Genomic DNA, 23,037 nt, shown 5'->3' on the forward strand with positions numbered 1-23,037 from the left:
AAAACAGCTTAATTAAGCTAATATATTCATAATTGGTGTGTATTTGTAGACATTTATGCCACCAGCAAACAAGAAAACTTGAAAAACTTCACTTTCATGAACATCACTTTCCTGACCTGTGCAGGTCAGAAAGTATGGGACTAGTAGGCTTCACTTCAATCCATTTTTAACATATATTTTGGGTTGATTTTTGTAATGAGTCTAAAATTAGCTTGCTAATATGGTTGGAACCAAAGTAATCAATTGAGCTTTTTTTGTTAAATGTCTTCTACTGAAATTGCACGATTAAAATTTAAATTTTCTTTAAAAGTAGCTGTTTCATTTAAAGGTCATGCTAGAGCTCTTATTTTTTAAAAGGCAAATAATCTCTAGACTGAAGTGAACTTGAGAAGCTCATTGATAGAACTGTGTAATTCTTTGCTTTTGACTAAATCACAGAATTTCTGATTACTAGAATGAATATTAGAAGACAGATGAAGATGCAGTCCTAACTAGGAGGGTTTGCATGAATTTGGTGTTAATGGAAGAGAGATGACCTTTTTAATGTCAGCCTTTTATATTCTTTTTAAACTTTGCCACTTTCATTTCTTTAGAAGTATCCAGTCAGTAGCACTTCTTGGTGGTGTTGGCCACTCGTGCTGCTGGCCTGTTTGCTGTGAACCCAGGGGTGAAAGAGAGCATGTGTCCTCCCTCTTGTCATGTTCAACATTGCTGTGTAGCCATTGCTGGGTAAAGTCATAGCTTCAAGAAGAAATCCATCACCTTCCTTTAACTGATGAGAAGTAAAAGTGAAGTAGGGCCCGGCTTTACTTCTTGTAGATGTGTGCGTACACCCGATATCCAAAAAATACTTTAAAAATAGCTGAATGTGAGACTGGAGAGGGCTGATACAGATAGATGAACCAGTAGATACAATGCTGTATATTCTTTCCTAGCTAATCTGTGGAAGAAGTTAAAAACCTCTTTTTTTTATTTTTTAAATCCCAGTTAACATCTTTATTAATAGAAGACACAAGTATGTTTTTTATTTATTTAGTGTATTAACTTCTACTGTGTATCTTCACTCTGATAAAAATACAGAGAAAGAGGAGAAAATATAAACAAAATAAAGCTGCCATCTGGAAAGACAGACCACAGATCTAGTTACCCTGTGAATTAAGAAAATAATTAAATAATTGGCAATTGTGCTGCCAGCAACTTCAGTCTGTCTTTGTTCTTCATTTTTAGCCCAATGTAATGAAGTTAAAATCACTTTGCTTTTCCAAATCTTTGAAAGCCTTAGACACCAGTGACTGTTACCCTATATATCATGTTTTGACATTGTTCCTGGAAGTTTTGCCTTTAAAACGAGTGATCTCCTAATTTTGATGTTGATGCACACTTGCTTCTTGCATATGGTGAGAAAGGTAAAGAAACAATTACAAAAACTGAGGTCTGCCTTAATTTCTGTGGCAGGTATTAAATTGTCATTCTTAGCAAATGTAACAGAGCAAAGGGTGACAAGTTTTCATGTTACCTTGCTGATAGGTTTGCATTCTTTCAAATGATCCTAATCTGTAAATTCTGTTTCCCAAAATAAGTGGGGTTTTTTCCTATGAAATAGGAAATTATCTTCATTAGATAAAAAGTCCTTTTCAAATAATCAAATGCTCAACCTTTCCTACCTTTGATTTGTCTATTTCGTCCATTTGAACTGTGCTCAGTGCGGTTTAGTTAAGTCTTGCTATATCTGTACACCAGAATTGTTAAGAGAAATTTAAAAAGTCTGTTATTTTCAAACTTAAAATAAAGCCACTCATTTTTTTGGTTTGTTTGTTTTCATTGCCCTTTTAGGGACAAACTTCACCCTTGCAGAACTAGGAATCTGTGAGCCCTCTCCCCATCGAAGTGGCTACTGCTCAGACATAGGAATACTCCATCAAGGCTATTCCTTGAGCACTGGCTCTGATGCTGACTCGGACACGGAGGCGGGGATGTCTCCAGAACGTGCCATCAGGCTGTGGGGCAGAGGGATCAAATCCAGGCGAAGTTCCGGCCTGTCCAGTCGAGAGAACTCGGCGCTCACACTCACCGACTCCGACAACGAGAATAAGTCTGACGAGGAGAACGGTAGGTCTTTTGCTTCAGTATATCCCTGATGCACGTGTATGAGAACATGAGCGTGCTTTAAAATGCATTCATGTCCTTCTGAAGGTGAATTTTGCGCTTCCTCACTTTGACTAAAGCGGCTTTTTGATGTTGGGGTGTTTTAGCATCAGGCTAAAGTATCAGGCAACTCTACTACACGTGTAGCATATAATATGATATATATTGTGTTTTATTTTATAATTTACTTTCCACACAATAATCTTTCGCAGAAGTTTGTGCTCAGAGTACATTAAATTAAACTTAATGATGACAAGCAGAAAAATTTCCTCAGTGAAATAGTTTATCATCTGTGATTTTTATACACAGCTTGAAGTAATATTGATAACCTACAATATAGTAGCAGCTGTAACAATGGTGCTAATTTCTAAAGGTCAGATTTAATTTTCTGGGGTTTTTTTCATATTTTTGACATTATTAAAAAAAATTAGTATGCTATTTGCTTATGAGTAAGTGTTGGAGGGCTTTTAGAAAGCAAACCTAGGGACCAGACTGAGGCAGAGCACTTCTGTAGGTATAGCTTGTTAAGCTCACAGGGAGGAGACTTCAGACAGTGCAACAATAATTTGGGACAAAATACCTAGGCATTGGTTGATTCTGAAGGGAAACCCCATTAAGCCAGCTGTCCTTTCAAATGCATATAAGCCAGATTCTTGTTCTTCATACATATTGGCTACATACCTGGGGAATTTTTTGTGCTCACCTATTTTTTTATTAAACTGAAGAGGAAAAATAATGGAAAATGGATTTGCAGGAATTTGTCCTCCATCCTATAGCGTGACAAAGGTGCAAACTCAGCTTAGTTAAAAGTCTGAACTAAGGGTTTTGATACTTGCCATTCAAAGAAGATAAAGAGGAATCTCCCTGAAGTTCTACCCTCAGAGCAGCTGATACCAGCAAATGAAATTCGCTCTCTGCTAAACATATTATTTGTGATAAAATTTGTTGTTACATCTTGGGTGCCTGTCAGAAGAGGATTTTTTGTTTTGTTTTCCACTCCTCCCCACACTTAACTGACTGAACAAAGTCAGTGTGCCTAGAAACACGAGCAACTGCTTGTCAAATCAAACAAGGCAAAACTGAATTAAATCTTATATTGATGTTTCAGAAAAGTGCAATTGATTTTGTTTGTATAAACAGTCTTTTTCTGTTGATTTAAATTGCACCTTCAAGTAAAATATCTCTTCTTCATAGACATAGCAGGATGCATCTTCATCAAGCCAGTATTTTGTAAAGAAAACAATCAGTAGCTGATACATTGATTTTTCCTTTCCTCCTCCCCAGCCCTTTATTTTTTTTGCATAATACCATTCGCAGAAAAGATGACAACTGCCATTGGCTTTATTATAGTTTTGATAAGGCTACTGTGTGTACTATGAAATAACAAACCTAACTAATGAAATTCTGGCTTTCTGAAATGACTGGGAATAATTTCTGTAGCATGAATTCACTTCCCTGAATGTCAGTCTCCATTTCAGCCCTGTGCCACACCTTTTGGCTGAGAAAATGTAATCTGAGGATACTTTCATACGTACTCTCTAAGGCAGTGAAAATAGAATGAGTGTGTTTGCCTGCATTTTGTTTTCCTCCTTCTTATAAGTGAACTATTACGTAATTGGAAATACAGTGCAGTGAGTCCTTTTTCAATAGGTAATTTTTTTAGCAATTATGTTAGTAAGAAGAATATGATCAAACAGCATACAAGGAACAAACCAGTATGGGGAATTAATTTTTACTTGGAAAGGTTTTTGTGATTAGAGTTTCTGTATGTTGGGTTGTTTGAAAAAACTCAGGCAAGTTTGAAGCAACTACTATATGCACAGAGGTGTTAACTTCAGTAAACTTTTTAGTCTTACTCTATCACAAATCCTGGCTAGCTCAAAAATCAATGCTTCTTCACATCACTGATTTTATGAAGTTTTGGGATGCATTATCATATAGATTGACAGTTGCCCCGGTGGTTCAGCACCACCACAGTGTGGACACTGTCAAAACCATCATTAATTTCTCACGCTTGTGTCCAGCAGTGGTTGCCTACATAATAAACACTATGTCCTTCAGATTCAGGTCGATAACCTGCTAGGTAATTGTCTTGAAGAGCAAGTAACAAGAATCTGTACTTCAAGAGAAATTCACTATCTGATACGGTTTGAGATTTGCAAAATGCTAGCATAAACCAAGGTATTTCTTGGGATGATTTTTTTACCTATTCATGCCTAGCAATATTAGAGGGAACTCATGAGGCCTAGACCACTGAATTAATTTATAGTACTGCTGAAGCTTTTTCACCTGATACGGTTCAACTGTTGTGTTACAAAACAGTAGTTAAACAAAACGTGGTGATTTATTTTAATATTGAGATGCTATCACAATTTATAGAATTATATGTTTAAAAACCCCACATCAACAAACTGTACCTTTCACTTTTCTTGTAATAGTAAATTTATTTTTTCAGTTTTGGTACAGCTCTAAGCACAGAGGAGGCTTATTTTTTTTTAATTCCTTTAATAATATGATTTGGTTTCCATTTAAATCAATTCACAAAGCTTATGATGATTTTCTGCACTTGTGGATTTAGTATAATTTAATTTTATCATAAGTTAGAACTCTGGAAACATTAAAATATTAGAAGGTTTGAAGTGCCTGTATATAAACTGAAATAATGGAAACTCATTTAACGTAAATATTTTAATTGGTGTACTAAAATTCCTCCTAATACAACACCTTATTGATACTCCAGTTTGAAAAGCAACACTTTAATTTTCACAAGTCTGATTAGGCTCAAAGTTCTTACCAAATCTCACTACTGTCTCGATCTGGCCATCTTTGCTTCAGACATGGCAACGCGAATATGTAACAGCACATCGCTCACCAGATTTTTATTCAACATGATATATTGATTTAAGTAAATTATTTTTTGGGATACATATACATGTAAAAAGTCAATTAGAAATATTCTCACCTCTGATGTCGTGTGCCAGTTTTGTAGAGAGAATTACTTGATTTATTTGCCCATAGGTACCAAGTATAGGGGATATACCAGAGGGTTCTTGAATGTTGTTTTTTTTTTCTATCCTTTTTTTTTATGTCCTGTAGTTGTTTATTCCAAAAAAAAGCATGAAAAACTTCTCAAAAGTAGCATTTGTCATCAGTTTTCATGGGTTCTTTCCTCAGCCTACAGTATTCCTATTTCCAGAATAAAGCTTAGGTGCTGATCAAGTTTAGGTACTGACATTAAGGCAAGTACTCTTCCAGGGGTGTCTTTCCCTTTCCCTTTCCCTTTCCCTTTCCCTTTCCCTTTCCCTTTCCCTTTCCCTTTCCCTTTCCCTTTCCCTTTCCCTTTCCCTTTCCCTTTCCCTACGTAGAGCAGGGATTTTATGTGTTTGTTTGTTTTAACTTGAGTTGAAAATTATGTTCTTAAAAATAACTTTCAATTTAAAACCCCATGAAAACATAATTGTCATAATTAAAGAGGACTGATGTACCAAATTCTTTTGCAATAGATCTGAAATCTCTTTTCCTGGCTTCAGTGTTACTGAATGACCAGTTACAGGCTGCTAGGGAGGTGATTAAACTCAACCAGCATTAGACAGATGAGAGTGAAACCAGTAATACAAAGGAGAAAACATAGTCCTAGGTAGAGAACAGAAGAGTGTAAATTCAGAGCAGATCTCAGAGCACTTCTCAGAGTGCTGAAATCAATTAATAGACCTGAAGAGAATCCGCAAGGAGAGCTTTCAGTTGGATATGAATTTAGATCATGATAATTCTCCTGTTGTAAAAGAGAAAACATCTGGGATGGTGGTAGTGACTTTTTTTTTTTTTTTGGTAGAAGGTTGTTACCTTGACATTTTTTGTATTAGTACATATTATTAAAATAATGTCAGACCAGAAAAGATGATCAAGGAATGCTTATATCTCAGCAGTAGTGATGCTGAATTGAGCACCAAGGGAAGAAATAAAGCAATTTCAAACTTTAGCAAATCAAGGGAAATAGTTTAAGGTTATACTGTGACAATCTGTTTGTACGTTTTAAATAAATCAGCAGTAAAACACAGTGATTTTGGTAGCTCTTTTAGATAATGCCTGTGAAAAGTGAGTAATTTTGAATGTATGGAACCATTCCTGTGTTGATAGCCCTGCTGTACTGGCTGAGATGTGGAAAAGTGGTTCATTATTGGAATGAACCTGGAGAGTCCTGATGTTCAGTCTGGTAGTGCCATGTACTTTCCCTTTCCTCACTTCATCTCATTTTGTCCCTGGAGAGGATCTTCCCTGCTTCACTCAGCCAGGCTGTCTCCAGCATCAGGTGTGAGGATTCAAGTCATTCTGGTGACAGAATTATGTTTAGGTTAAAAAGTAGGAGATTAAGTTTACTTCCTTTAAGGAATATTAATTTTTGCCTGTGGGAAATACTTTCCTTATCAAAATGCAGTGTTTGCACGGTAATGATACAATTGGAGCAGATCTGTGTGGTCTTTAATTGGTGGCAAAAAGGCTGTAGAATCATAGAGTGGCTTGGGTTGGAAGGGACCTTCAAGATCATCTAGTTTCACACCCCTGCCATGGGCAGGGACACCTCTCCCACTAGACCAGGTTGCTCCAAGCCCCATCCAACCTGCCCTTGAATACTTTCAGGGATGGAGCATCCACAGCTTCTCTGGACAACCTGGGCCAGGATCTCGCCACCCTCACAGGAAAGAATTTCTTTCTAATATCTAATCTAAATCCCTCCTCTTTCAGTTTGAAACCGTCTCCCCTTGTCCTATCACCCCATGCCCTTGTCAAAAGCCCTTCCCCAGATTTCCTGTAGCCCCTTCGGTACTGGAAGGTGCTCTAAGATCTCCCTGGAGCCTTCTCTTCTCCAGGCTGAACAGCCCCAACTCTAAACCTGTCTTCATAGGAGAGGTCCTCCAGCCCCCTGATCATCTTCATGGCCCTCCTCTGGGCTTGCTCCAAAAGCTCCATATCCTTCTTGTGTTGGGGGTTCCAGAACTGGACACAGTACTGCAGGTGGGGTCTCAAGACAGTATACCCTTATCATTTTTAGATAGTATCTATATTTTGTTTACAAGCAGCAGCAGGAAAACTGTAGAGTTACTGTAAATCACATAGCAGAGTGCTATTTTAATCTCTTAGTACTGTTTTGGAATGTTGTGCTCATTTCTCTCCCTGATTGACCCAGGTAGCTTGGAAACAGCAGGAGGGACAGATAGGAAAGAGAAGAGAGGAAATGCTACCACAGTTGTTTGATGTGTTCATAACTGAGGAAGTGTCCAGGTGGTTCTAAGGAAAGGATGAGATTGAAATGAAATGTCAGGTACTCATAAAATGGAACTGCATACGTCATACATCAGGTAGACTTGTTAAGCAGCAGTGCTAGGGAGTGCTGGCGCATGAGCTGGTGCATCTCTTCTTTAGGAAGGCTTATAAAGTGCTTTGTAAATGACAAATTTAGAAAGTCATTACGCACAGTATCAAAGCTTGGTTGCTTAAGTGGATCCAATTTTGATGTGCTCTCAAAACCTGAGGGCACTTCTGATAGGAAGTGGTTTCCTAATGAGGGTTGACTAGCAGGAATGACTTTTAAAGACTTAACTACACATCAACTACAATTTGGTCTATGTAAATGGCTTGTGCATTCAGTGCAGCATGAGGCTAGATGATGAGCTTAAGGACAAAAAATAGTAGTACTGGTAAACTTTAAAGCCTCTGAAATGACAGTATATAAAATCTTAAATGTTTGATACAATTTTAATATAATCCAATAAAACTGTACTGTAAATCAGCAGGAGGATGCAATGGGAGTAGTGCTAAACTTTACAGCTATACTGGAAGAGCTCGATAGATACTATCTAGAACACAGTATTTGATGATATTCTAGAGACTAAGGATGCACATGTGGCAATAGTGACAGCTGTGCTTAGGTGTCCTAAAAGGGTTTGACAAATGCCATTTTGGCATTCAGTTGCTTGCAGCTGGCATTCAGTAATTTGGCAGACGTTAGATTTTCTCTTCAGTTTAGTGTTGACCAGAAGGATGTACCCCAGCACCTCAGATTTTATTCTGTATATGTATTTCTAGTCCTGATTATAGCAGACTCTTGATGGTAGCAGAAGCTCAAGCTGTGTACTGTTTTGCAGTCTCTCTGTTCAAGGTAGCTTTTTTGGATTATGTCCATATCCCCTACATAATTGCATGAACCAAAGCAACCAGAAATTGAGACTTGGGAGATGAAAGCCAGTATTTAGCCAGGAAACTGAGGAAGAAAGAAATACAGGCTGTGTGGGCAATACTGTACCAGCTGGGTTCATAAAACTGCTGTGACTCTCTTCCTTTTTCTTGAATTTGTAAGGGAAGAGTTTTTGTGTGTGGCTGTATCTGCACCTTGCTGTGAAGGTCACGACATGTTGAGTTTTATTAAAAAAATTTCAAAATAAGCATGAGATTTTTCAATTAATATGTCCATTATGAGCCTTCCCATCTACTTGAGATAAATTATGAAACTGTATTTAACAAGAACTCTACTACAGCATGTCATTCACTTCGTCAATTATTAATTTTAATAAAGCAAACCTAGATGATATAGGTCATCTGGGTAAGCAAGCAGCAGCACCTTTGCTCAAAGTATAACTGAGTTAGAATAATGCCTGTTTATACTTTTCTATAACAGAGAAGTGTATTTGATAAAATTAATCCAACTTGGTAATAAATGCATTGTGAGTGGCTGATGAGTGATAAAACCTTTGCAGGAAGGTTTGCCTTTATGCGACGCTTAACAAAAATTTATTATGGTGAAGCAAAAAAATGTTTTTCACATTTCCCTTGTAAACTGAAGTACACATCACAGGAACTCATGCACTGAAGTTTTCTGCCTTCCCTTTCAAAAGACTGTGAAGTTTTACCAAAAGCCTCCTCTAAATCTGTCAAGCCAGACACTGGCACCTTTGCCCTGTAGCATATCCCACTATTAATAATCTTCGTCATTACAAAGACTTGCATATTTCACTGATTAGTGCATAATTAGGCCAAAGTACATACTGTTTTTTTCTGTTCAACCCTTTGCTTATGAAGGCCTGAGTCTGACCAATGAACTCTGACAGCAATGTGAATGCCTGTTTGCCATACAAGTCCAACTACACTGGGGTATGGCTGTTTAGGTATTATTACTGCCTCTAAATACTACTGCCTCTAAATACTTCCTTTCATATACTTTGTGTTTACACTCTGCACACTGTTCCTTTCAATTAATCTGGCATCTTTTTGAAGACAATGTATTTTAATTGATTTTTGATGTGGTGCGGAAATGTAACATCCTATTTGGGTAGAACAACATTCACCTTAACTTAGAAAATTGATAGGAAACTATTTTAGATCTTTTAGTGCCAAGGTTTATTATGTAAATACAAGAATGAACAGAATTTGTTGAAAACTAAAGGACCCCATAATCACTGACTTTCAAGAGGGATTATTATTATTACTTTCCTTTATTAAAAATAAAAAAAAAAAATAAATCCTTAAGTAGTAAATTATAAACATGTAACATAAGTTCCATTCTGTAGACCAGAAGAGCAGACATCTAATTCATGAACCCAAATTGTTTTTACCTATGAAGTTTTTTTGTGAGTCAAATTTTTGCAGAAGCTCTTGTCAGAACTGGAACTGTGACAAATGCTATAGCAGAAATCTGGAATTCAACTGTTTGGGGTTTTTTACTTTTAATTTCACTGTATGTCACATGGATTAAAGACAACTTCCTCCTTAATTTAAGCTTTTATGCATTCTATGGCAGTTTCCTTCCTTGACATTGGTATGGAGAACATTTTTATGTATTCATTCAGTCTTTTAGTAGCATTTGAAATTGCTGACTTTCTGCCATTGTTGCTGTAAGAAGCCATGGGGATGATTGGCAATGCTTCAGCAAGGCTGAAGTTCTGCCCCTCAAATCAAGTGAAAGATTTCTCATGTCCACTTCCAAAACACTCTCCTCTTGAGTCCTTGGTTCATGGACCTCTCATCAGGGTTCTTCAGCATCTCAAAAGCTGTTCGTAGCATGACAGAGACCATGCTGAAATGTTAACTGTATGTGAACATGAAATACTATCTATGATGACAATAGAGGATCATTTTTCCTATTTCAGCTTTGTCTGTCTGATGGTTAAAGAACATCAAATTGGATTAGAACCCATAAAAGGAAGGTACTGTGATGCCAGAGAGACAGAAGTATTTTGAAGAACTTGCCTTTTCAGTAAAGTTGCTAGCTATTCAAGGCAAGTTGTCAGTGTTCTTAAATCCCCTCCTGTATTTTGCAACTTACCCCTGGAATGATTTTCATGTAATAAGCTGTTTCTTGGCTGAATAATTTATCTCATTATAATGTGTTACTGTTTGACACCAGAGGGGGCCATTGCTGTGATCTTCCACATTCTTGTGCTAAAAACCGCTGAATTTTGGAAGAGGTCCTGCTTATAAATGGTTCCTCTTTCTTTGGTTGTGTAAAGCAATGGCAAGAAGAAGTGAGCTTATGGTGAGTAATTTGCACAACTGGTAGCAGAGCTGTGTGTGGGTTCAATTCTTCAGGTGATGTTGTTTTCAGGAAATTAAGCAGTAGTTGGAACAACGAGGCCCTAAGAAGGTACTGCTTACAGTGGAGTTGCCTGCAAACTCTACATCACTCATTTCTAAGAGAAGCCTCAAGTTTCTAGATACTTAGTACTGTGCAGCAAAACAACGCTGGTGTCAGAAGAAGAGGCAGTTTTAGACCTTTCATCCTTCATTATTTTTCTGTGCTCTCAAATACACAAAGCAGCTATCCAGGTAAATGAAATAAATATATGAACTTATCAAGCTTCTTTTCCTATAGGCTAAGATGGGAGAGGAAATTTTGGTAGGTTTTTTTACTTTTTAATTATTAAGAGCCATGCTGGTATTATTGAGGACCTTCCGATAATACCTCTGGGGCAGATTTTCCAGCTGAGCAACAGTTCAGTGGAAAGGATGGCTTTTGTGATTTCTGAAGTTGTTCTAAATATCTCTGAACTTGCCGAGTGTTCAAGTCGTTCTAAGGCTTTCCAGCAGCACGTTGCTGGTATGGAGAGTAAAACCATTCAGTTGATGAGATTGTATTTGCCAGAAAGCTCGAGACACCTGTGGAATCTGGTACTTCCCTGCCATGTTAGCCCTATTGAAACTGAGATACCATCTTGTAAGAAGAGAGAATATCATTCAATGATAACAACATGCCTGTAGGCAAGGCACAATATGTGAGCATCATTTGTTTGCTTAGAGCCGTGACTGGCACTATTCAGAAATAGTGAAAGGTAGCGGTTGGATTTTTTTCACAGAAATGGTTAAGGGACTTTTGTCAACATCAAATTAGTGTTCAAGAATAAAAATACAGCTTCTGGTTCCTCAGAAGCTGAGCTGTGAGAATGAGTAATCATGATTCCTGGGGGAAAAAAAGATTTTTTTAAAAAAAGAAACAACTTGAGTGGTACTAGGTAAGAAATGGGTTTATCCGTTTTCCATAAAACCCTTCTGTTTAGTAAACTTGAAATAAAATTAATTGCTGTGAAGTCACTCCTTTTTCCAGTTTTCTTTCAAAGGAGGGGAGTTATTTTTGAGGACTTGTATGCTATTTTTCTATCTCCCTCATATAGCTTTAAGCTATATTACGCAGTGTGAGTAAGGACGGAACAAGGGAACGGATATAACTGATCAACAGAGTGGAGTTTGTCTTTTGTAGGTCTTTTTTTTCTTTCTTTTTTTTCTTTCTCTCTTTTTATACTTCATTTTGCCATGTAAAGCATAATATCACTTTACTTTTGCTGTGAAGTTGTTTCTGAACATTTTTGTACAATGAATAGAGAAAACGTGTGGGGCAGAGCTGAGACTGCGACATCCTGCAGTGTGAAAGAGGAGAGGATAAGAACAAATAGTGGGATGTGAAGTGCAAAGGAAGGAGGAGTCCAGGGAGGCTGCAGAGAACTCATCAAACGCTTGGGTTTTGGACAGCCAGTGAAACGACACACTTGTGCAACCTGGAGCACTAATTTGCCATCAAAAATTATTTTCCTAACCCTATGTGTATGCTGTTTTTAAAAGCATGCAGTAGCAATACTGAGTTTTGGTGGTTTTCATCTGTATATAAATGCTGATGTTCATTTCAGGAACCTCTTTTACTATAGTAAACCTTCTAAGCTGTTGGTCTTGAAGGGTTTATGTGCCAGTGAATGCCCCAAGATTCGTAGGAACTGAATACTTGTGTTCGTGTTACATGTTTGTCAGTGAGATACAAATATTTGGATTTGCATTTTCTTTCTCCTTTTTATTTATACATTTTATAGTTATTTCTATGAAACAATGTATTTAACACTTAATATTAATTAATATAACTATTTAATATAGTTAAAACTATATTTAAATAATTAAGTTTGTTTTCAACTTTGTTTTCAGTTGTGGGGGGAGGATTTGCACAGGGAGCATCATTAAGAAAAATCATTGTAAATAGTGAAGTATAAGGGAAGTAGACCAGGTAGCTGTATGATTTCTATGGCTTTGGTTAATCCCCTGGTGATTTATATTAAATATTTAATTTTTTTTAGATATTTCATTTTTTTTATTGGTACTTTTCACAATGTTTTTCTCCCATCATTTCCAGTCTTGGTAAAAATATTAAGGCATTTGCTCCTCTTTACCTGAAACACCAATTATTCTCACTTTCTGTTTTTTTTTAAAAGTACAACACAGTGCCTTGAGCTTTAGACTTTATATGGTCCCAGATAATTTCCTCATTTTGCTTGACACGTGATGGCTTAAAAGCACTCCTTATGGAGCAGAGTATTAGAGCATGACTGCAAAGCAAGGGTTGTTCTTTTTTCCTCTGTACAATGAATTCATCGCATGGCTTAAAAAATGGAGGAATAGATCATCTTACAGAAATAATTATACTCTTAGAAAAATATTCTGAATAAATCAATATTTTACTTTACTTTTGTCCCTCCTTATTTGAGTCTGGTTGTTAGAAATGCTTCACATGACTTCTGTGGTGATAGATTTTGACACTCTTTCAAATACTGGTTTTATGTATTTCCTTTTTGTTAGTCTTCCTGTGCCATATGCACTGCAATCATACTCTGATTTTTCTTAGCATGAAAGAAATGTGGGGTTTGTTTTTTTTTTAACAAACAAAAACTTTTCAAACTATTTTGAATGTGATTTGAAGCTCCTCAAGTCTTACTTGAGCTCTGCTGTTATGTCTCAGAGGAGTAGAGCATACGTGGCAACTTCTCCAGAAAGATCCTCTCAAAAGAACATATTAAAGATGAAATATAAGGATTTTTAGATCAAAAGGATAATGATTTTTTAAGATCTTTACTATGTGATAAATTAATCAGAAGGTGTTATAAAGATGTACAAACTTGCACAAGGAGAGAGAAGAGAAAATAGACAGTGACTTTGAAATTAGTATAGACCCAAAGACACACTTTCAGAAGTTTTTTCTATAAACCAACAGACAAGCTCTGTAGCATATGTGCTTGTTAGAAACCCAAATTGTGTTTGATGAGAAAAAGTATCAATGTGATTGCAAATACTTTATTTTGTAATATTTATTTTATTTTGTATTTTCAGAGACATTAGAACGCTCTGACACGGAATAATCAGCAGTAATGCAGTGACTGTTCAGAAGCCCAGCCCCATATACTACTTATGTATTTAATATAGCAGTGCTACAGAAATGCTTCTGCACTGTTGCTTGTTGTGCAGGTTTTATCCAGAGCCCTTCTGTCTAGGTGGAAGGCAGGCAGGCTGCCTTAGGGTTGCAGTGACTCTGCTCTGGCTGAGTTGTCTCAGGACAGAAAAAAAAAAAAAAAAAAGAGCAAGCTTAAAATGCAACTTTTTCACCTTTTTATTTTTTATTCTAAGGTCATTACAACCTTCATATAACTCATTTCTGTCTGCAGTGTACAGAAAAGGGAGCTGTTAGAGCTGCCTGCGGCTGCCTTGTGCTGTCCTGCCAGGCAGCAGTGGCTGGGGGCACGGAGGGCAGTGCCACATGGACCTGTCACTGTTGGAGGGAGAGTGAGTTTGGAGTCAAGCTCTCATTCAAAAGCTGCTTTGATTTATACAGCTATTAAAACAGCAGAAAAATTTTGCAGCACTAAATCAGTTCCGTAGCATACATGGGGTTGCGGTGATTAAACTTGTTTTTAACTTATTTTTTATTTTTTTGCCACTTGTGGTTTTCCACCACGCCTTTGACTATATTTAGGGTTTATATTGGTTAGCTCTGTTGTAATGTGCTGTATGTAGTATGCCCCAAAGTCCCAAGTGAAGCTTCATGTGATTTAAATGAACAGTGATATTCACCTTCTGAGTCAGGACCAGACTGTACAGTGTTTCTGCTGTAGTGATTGCTGTGTTATCTTATCAGCCCCCATGACTGATGAGGAGCCAATAGCCCATCTATCACTGCTCCTGGGCTTCTCTCCCACTTTATGCTGGATTTAAAAGAGATACTTGATGACTTAAAAAGTAGATGCATAATCTATACCTTTATCAGTGGGAATGAAATAATCGTTTTGGTTCAGACACAGGTGAGTTACTGCTTGTGTTGGCTTAAAGGCTACTACTGAAAAAGATTTCCCTAGAAAATAACTAGACAGGAAAAAATGAGTTTGAAGTACAGAATATGTAAATTACAATAATTTGGCATATTGTCAGACTTGCATTTTTTCCCAGTCTGTACAGAATTCATGTGACCTGCTCAGTCCAGCATCTTATTTGTGATACTTACCTTTACAATGACGGTTGTGAGTGGCTTCCTTTTTTATTTTCTTTTTTTAATGTGAGCATTTTATGACAGAAATTCTAAGTCTGGTTTGGAGTGTTATACTTTAGACATCTGTCTCCTTAAAACTTCAGTGAAAATACAAGATGCCTATTTGAATAACACCGTGTCGCCAACAGTGCTTGAAAGGGATGCAAGAGGTCCTGGTGCTTCCTTATGGTTCTCTCCTCATATAGCATGTAGTACATTTGTGTGTGTGTGGGTTGTTCTTTGAAAAAGAGTAATAAACAGGTACGAGATGTGATGTCAGATCTAGTTAATCAGTGTACTAGAAATACACTACCCTAAATCTTGTTTAGGAAAATAGTAATCAAAGTCTTGAGTTTCTTTTCGTTTGGGGAGACAGATGGCATATCTGCTTAACGGCAAATATCCAAAAGATTTTTTTTTTTAATCCTGTCTTTCAAAACATGGCAATCAGAATCATCTTGGAAAGGAACTATTAAATTTAATAAGCCATATGTTCAGTGAATTTACTTATTTTGTTCTGAGATGTAGACGTAAAATTCACCTCTGCGTCCTTTTTTGTAAATTAACTACCATATTCTCTGCTACACAATTAAGCTATTTAACAAAGTTCCAAATGTGCAACTTACTATTAGTCAAATCCAGCAAATAGTTTTCATGTTACTAAAATAAATGCATTTAGGTGAACAGTCTGCAGTTTACGAGAGTTCCCTCGGTGGAGTTCAGCGTGTTTGAAGATCAGATTGACTGGCAGCTTCCTGGGTATACATAAAACAGATCTAAAATTATTTCAAATAGAAATTCTCTGCAGATTGTATCATCTTTGCCGTTCTGTTGTACTGAAGATGCAGATGTGCCAGACTGTTCTGCAGGTTTATAAATGCATTAGTGAAACCCTAATGTTCTCTCTAACAAGTATATGCAGTGCAAAAGGTTTCCTTAGCCATCTTGTACCCACACATTTTATTTATTTCATGTAATTGGCATGTTGTTCTGCTTTTATAGCTTGTTAAAATGAGATGTGAAAATGGCTGTAGCTAATGGCTGCTGGAAAATCTTTTCCCATGGTAGGCAGAAAAAAAAAATACACTGCAGATTTTAAAGCACAGTTCTCTCCCGATGAGAAGCAGAGATTCAAAAGATGGATGCAGTGTATTGGGATGTATAGCAGAAGCAAATCTTAATGACCTTGGATGTATAAATGAACATCATATACAAATGTCCAAGTGTTGGAAGGGAACATATTGTAGGGGCAAGGATACTGATGTAAGCCAGGGCTTCTTTGCTCTGTGGGGCTAGTGCAGAGGCACAGGTGTGGTGCGAAGAGTCTGATAGTAGCAGAGAGTAGTTGGCTTTCCTTCTTTAGAGAAAATCACACAAGAAAAACTGGAATTTGGTTTTCTGAGCATCTTCCTGTTCTCCCATTCTAGCAGAGTGCATTCCATAATTTTCTCCCCACCTCTCCTCGAGTGCAAAGTCTATGTCACCTGATGATTCCTTAAAAGCTGGTCTTTGCTGCCAGCTACTAGGCAGGTGTGATCCAGAGTGGGATTGTGGAGGAGTGATTTCCCTTAATTTGTCTATGTAATCTGACCTGTGTTTCCTATATTTTGTATGATGGACAGCATCCTAACATGTTCTAGCCATACCCTTTCCTAGAGAGTTGGGTTTCTTGGTTTGCCAAGAGCTAGGTCCTTCAGCAACTTGTGGGATTTGGAAAGGAGTTTTGTTTGTTGCTGCTGTTCATTTTGGTGGGGTTTTTGGGGATGTTGGTTGTTTAATTGGCAGTATAGCAAAATTAGAAACATGCCACATGCATCTTCCTTCCTTCCTTCCTTCCTTCCTTCCTTCCTTCCTTCCTTCCTTCCTTCCTTCCTTCCTTCCTTCCTTCCTTCCTTCCTTCCTTCCTTCCTTCCTTCCTTCCTTCCTTCCTTCCTTCCTTCCTTCCTTCCTTCCTTCCTTCCTTCCTTCCTTCCTTCCTTCCTTCCTTCCTTCCTTCCTCCCTTCCTTCCTCCCTTCCTCCCTTCCTCCCTTCCTCCCTTCCTCCCTTCCTCCCTTCCTCCCTTCCTCCCTTCCTCCCTTCCTCCCTTCCTCCCTTCCTTCCTCCCTTCCTTCCTTCCTCCCTCCCTCCCTCCCTCCCTCCCTCCCTCCCTTCTCTTCCTCCCTTCCTTCCTCTGCTGACTTTATAGCTCCCCTTGGTTCGTTAAATGTGGGGTGTCAGTGCACTGGTGAAACCTGCCTGGGAGCTTGTTTGCTGAAGGAATCCAGGAGAAAGGGACCTTGTAGGTTAATGTTTTTCAAAAAGTCATGTTTCTGTATTATGGTCTCTCTCTTCCCCCTCCTTGCCCTCTCTTATTTCTGTGTCTATATTAAGTGACTTTTAGCTGGACGTTGACCTTAGCTGTTGACATAAAATGAAGCTTTTATTCAAAGGAAAGTTGTCAGAGTCCTCATGATATTGTGTTGTGGGCTTTAGTGAACCGACAAGTTGTTTCAATTCTAGGGAATGTTTTCCATAAATTCCTGTGGCAGTGAACTCCTTCAATGTACCAGGTATGATGAATAAAAACATTATTCAGATAGAGAGAGATAATTATTATGTAACATATTTTGTAGTGCTCCCTCCTTTTTCATTCTCTTTAACTATAAATATTTCCCACTTCCCGCTGTCAAAATACAAATCTATATGTAGTTTGTACAGAGAAAATCGAGACTCACAATTATAGTAAAAATTGGAAGATAAGAGCATCTAATTTTGCTTGCCAGCATGTCATCATGTTTTAGAAAAAAATGCTGTAAAAGAATACAAGTACCACTGTATATATAGTAAACTCTACAACAGCTAATTTTAGTATGATTATATTTCTTATCAGACATTGGGAAATTCTTAACAATTGTTTCTCTGTGAGCATGGTGCACTTGATAGCCTTTGATGATTGCTCTGGAAGCAAAGAAGGACCTATGGACCTCCAGAACTACAGAGCTCTCTGCACTGATGTCTCTTCTAGAATACATAGATGCTACCTCCAGGAGAATTTGCTTTTCATTCCTACACCAGATGATGATAGTTCTCTAGCAGAAGCCTGAAAAATAAAATGCCATGACATATTTTAATAATGTATAACATAAACTGTATTTTAGCTTCACAATACATTCAGAATAGCCTTAAAAATAAATCTCATACCTTAGGTTATTTGCAGTTTGAGTTGATAGAAGTTGTTCTCAAAGAATTCATTGCATCAGGACTCAGATGGAGCACATATTCCAGTTCATAGTCAGAGGCTGCACAGACAGAAACAGAATCCGTTTTCATTGCCTCCCTCTAACAAGGCCGTGTTAAGAGTGGCCTTATTTGTGATTCTCAACTGACCCCCATTAGACCTGTACAGTCACTCTGTATTTATTAGCAAAAATAAGTAATCAAAATAAGCTCAGAAGTGAAACCAAGTCAATAAAAAGTGTGAGGCCAGTAAACTGAGCTCAGTTGCCTATTCTAAGTCATGCAAAACCACATGCAGTTGTTTGGCAGTGCCTCGTTTAATACATTTCATGGTTCATTTACGTTTTGGTTATATGACATAAAATGGCAGGGCTAATTCTGACTGGTGAAGCGCAGCACATACTGCAATATAGATCTTACATGTAATTAAGAAAATGCAGGCCTTAGCTCCAAGAAACCTTGGGTAAACTGTGAGCGGATGAGTACAGTGCCTCCTCCTCCAGAGTCAGGGCACTCTACCCCGTTACATGGCATAAATTAGCACCCTTTTATTCTTCTATAGCAATGAACTGTTGAGGTATGATTAGATAAGAATCCATGCAAATTACTAGTTGTAAAGGAAAGCTTTCTTGTTTTTATCATGGATAACACTGTAGATACTCTCAGATTATTTTCTGTGTTTTGAATTGCTGTCAGGAGAAACACACAGTCTTTCCTATGACTCTTACCCTAACTGGTCAGTTCAGTGGCATGTTCTTGATGTTCCCCAGGGCCCTCAGTATTTGGGCCAGTTCCTCTGGATATCTTTGTGAAAGATCTGGGCGAGGGTGTCAAGTGCTCCCTCTTTAAGAAATACTGAACTGGCTGAGGGTAGGAAGGCTCTGCAGAGTTATCTGGACAGGCTGACTGGCTGGGCAAAGGCCAGTTGTACGAGGTTCACCAAGGCCGTGTCCGGTCCTGCACTTGGACCACAACAACTTCACACAATGCTACAGGCTTGACCAGGTTTTTGGCTTCTTGTACAAGAGAAAGTTTATTTGGATAATTTAAAAAAATAACCAAGTAAGCAAAGTTTTTTTGTTGGTGGTTTGTTGTTTTTTTTTTTTTTCTGTTATTGTAACATCTAGAAGTTGCTGGGAAAAGGCTTGTTTTGTTTTTTTTTACCAATATAATTTATTGAGAAAAAATATTTATAGTGTAGCATTTGATTTCTAGACAATAGCATAGCACCTGCTAGATGTGTTACAGAGAATGATCAAGTGTTGTTTGCCTGTTCCAGTGTAAAATATTGGTAAAATGAAGTATATCAAACACATTTATCTGCTGCAAATCAGTTTGTCTCAGAAAAGACTCAGTTAAATTTTATGGAGCCTAATTTTGTTAGTGATACACCTTCTGAAATTTATCTGATATACTGTATTTTTCTTCCCCGCTAGGTCAAATGAATCATCCTTTTCTTTCTCTTCTAGAATGGACAGTAAAAATAAAGCCACTCTGCCATTTGTGCATAACTGCCATGATTTACTGCATGTCTGAATATAAAATCATAAAACTTACAGGACATGGTTAATACATAACCATCAAAATAACGGAGTGCAATTCTAAATTTATGAGGCTGAACTTAACACTGAATATCAAATAAGAACCACATTGATTTCTGTAGCGCATGGCTTAAAAACACATTAGGTGGCATAACTGCAAGACAGTACATTGATTTAAGCATAAAATGCATAGCACTCAATACATCACTACCTAACGTTTCCTAGTAATGAACAAAGCTGTTGTATATTGATGAAAGGAAAATTATTTGTTTTGTTAGATGATGGTGCTCAAGCAGATGCCTTCCTTGTAGACTAGGTAGGCATAATTTGAACCGTGCTTAGTAGCAAGTGACGTTGGACACCGTAAAGAGCACACAGTGGTCTCTGCATGGTGTCTGGTAAGAAATATGTATTTAGTCTGGCCTTAATGTAAGTCTGCATTCAGGCACCCTTGTTTCAGGGAGAGTGCTTTGGCAGGTACAGAAGATTCATTGCGTTTTGAAGGCCTCTAATCGCTTTTAAAATGTTAAACATTTGCCTTCCTGAATCCTGGCCAGAGAGTAAGTCTATAAATCTCTATCACCCTTGCTCACTGAGTTTTGCCAAAATTAGCTCTGTTTACATCAAGAAACACACTTTTGCCTTGTGTTAAGCCCCAAGGCACAAAATGTCTCAGCAAGTGAGGAGATTCATTGACTTCATTCTAAGATCCCAAAAAGATTAATTGGATTAACAGTGGCAATTCATCTAGATTTAATCTGAAGTAGAAAATTCTACATGGGGATTGAAATTGGGTGTGATGAACATGATTTCCTCATAGTGCACCATATCCAGAGCAGCATCCTGGCCCATTTTGAGGCTTTGGTAGTGCAAGCAGGACTTAAAGCAGCTCAGTAAGTGGCTTCAGGTGAGGAGGGGGCCCTTGGTTGCTGCTGGGATCATCGGTGTTTGAGAAGCAAAACTTGGATGCAGTCTGCATTTCAGTTTTGCCTACATTCGGAGCACTTTTTTTTTTTTTTTTAATCATACAAAGTTTAAGCATCAGTCTTCATGACATGCAAAATGGACCGAGATGTTAGAGAATAATGTTTTTAATCATCATTGACATTTTCAGAGAAGATTAAAATTTAATAAAATTAATTGTCCATGTTTGGATGGCTCACTTTGCAATTAATCATACACCTTTAGCTTCCACTGCAGATATATATTTCTTTCCTGCAATGTTGTTTTTACCTAGAAACTTACCTACGGTAATTACCATAATTGATTAAATAGTTGCTTGTAATTTTTTTCTTTAAATTGATACAATGTACTTCTAAGTTATGCTTAGCCTGAAATAAACTTCTTTTTTAATCTTGTTGAAAAAGACCTTTTCTGAACCTTCTACAAATATTTTTTTTCCTTTCCTTTTAAAGGAAAATCCCCAGCTTGCTAGAAGGATATAACTTACTGGGGTTATATTTAATGCCAAGTACAGAATGCATTGCTTTCACTGCTGTGCATCTCTAGTAATATAATTTGAAGTGCTAGGGCCCTTTGCATCCATTTCTGAATCTATTATTAGTTGATTAAATTAACTGGCTGGATCAGTACAGTGAGAAGAGACACAGTAATGATATTACAGAATTAGTATGCTATGATGAATTGTCAAGAAAAGTAACTGTGACAGCCCTGTGGCCATATGCACTTAGCCATGCAATTTATAGTCATTTGAAAAGCCAAGGACTTTTCAGTTTTGGTTAGGAAATTTGTTCTTGCTTTTGACAGAAGTTGAGGGATATGTGTGTATCGAACCAGAGGGGGTTTACGTGCCAACGTGAAAAGAAATCAAAGGCTCTCTTCAACTGTGAGCATTTGGGTGATTTGTAAAGAACAAGCTACAGCAAAGGATGACTTTTATTGTAGCTGTGCCAGTTCTTTTAAACAGATTATGATATGATAATGCCTAGTATATGGTAGTGCAGCTCCTTTAGAGTAAGAGAAAACAGTATTACTTAGGGCAAGAGAAAAGTGAATGCAATCTTGTATCACATTTTCAATAGTTACAGAGCTCCACAAATTCTGGTACAGCAGCAGGGCCTTTTTAGGAGGACAGTAAATACAGCTGGTTTATATTTTTACAGCTGATGTGAGGCTATTTGAAATGTCTTATTTTGTCTTTATGCAAATATTGGTAAGTAAAATAAAGACTGCCAAACACCATCAAAATTGCTGGTAGTTACAGTAGGTAATCAGCATGTAAAAATTGACTCAGGGCCAATGTTGTAGCAATTCCCAGTCTTTTCAGCTTGTCTTGCTTAGTTACTGGACACTTGGAATTTAAATTTAAAATCTTTCCACTTTGACATTTACCATATTGAGAGTTGGCTCTCTCTGTAATGTTCTTAAATCATTAAAGCCAATTCTACAAATAAATCTTCCAAGTAGTAACAAGCAGAGCCTGAATAAAAAAGCAAGTAGAATACACCAAAGGACAACAGACTGTGTAGTTAACTCATTCTTTTTGTGAGCCTAATAAATGGTGTATCAGTAGTACTATGGATATATAATCTTTGCTGAACATCAGATGAAAATTCTTGTTGAGCTTTATAAAGTGGAATGTTAAGTAATTTTTGTCAATATTGGTTATGTCAGTTAAAACCCTTGTGAAGAAAAGCAAAAGCATGAAATGCTCTATTTTTAGTTGTTATATGATGAGCTGTAAAAGGAATTCTTAATTTTATAGATAACCTACACATAATTTTTGATCCCTCCTGGAACTGCTTCCTGATACATTGGTGCTGGAGGTTATTCTTCAGACTTGTTTGCTGCCTAGCATCCACAGAGCAGAACTGCTTTTGTCTTTGTGTCACCTGCAGCAAGTTTTTCTTTATGCATGTTCTAAGACAGCTTTAAGAAAAAAATACAATTTTTCATTAAACAATTTAACATGCTAATTTAACATTACAGACACATTTTAATCTCTGAAGTCTGCAGTATACCTCTTAAGATTACTTAGTGCTAGGCAGGGCATATCATACTTTATGGTGAGGGCCTAACCACTTCTAGTCATCTTTTCCACTCTGGTTTGCTGTCTTTGCCATTAGAAAGTTTTTCTTAATGTTTAATTTGAGTCTTTTTTACCACTGTTGAAGCCCATTCTTGTTTGTTTATTTTTAATGAAGAATGGATTGTTCCTTCTACTGAAGATTTTCTGTCTTCATTTAATTATTAGGTTCATTTCAGATCTCATGTTTGAGTCCTATGGATTCATTTCTTCATGTTAAAACAATAAGCAAAACATTTAGTGCAGTTATAAAAAAATGTCCCCACCA

At 37.3% G+C, this 23,037-nt stretch overlaps 1 protein-coding gene across 1 annotated transcript in view; it reads left to right on the forward strand.

Annotated features, from left to right (window-relative positions):
• TENM2 (teneurin transmembrane protein 2) overlaps positions 1-23,037 on the forward strand; it is a 600,962-nt gene that overhangs the window by 172,927 nt on the left and 404,998 nt on the right. Inside the window, exon 4 of the mRNA XM_051631239.1 lies at positions 1,834-2,109. Within this exon, the coding sequence (XP_051487199.1) occupies positions 1,834-2,109 (276 nt within the window). The remainder of the gene's footprint in view (positions 1-1,833; positions 2,110-23,037) is intronic.

The sequence above is a fragment of the Apus apus genome, chromosome 13, assembly GCF_020740795.1.
Source record: "Apus apus isolate bApuApu2 chromosome 13, bApuApu2.pri.cur, whole genome shotgun sequence".
Lineage (NCBI taxonomy): Eukaryota > Metazoa > Chordata > Aves > Apodiformes > Apodidae > Apus > Apus apus.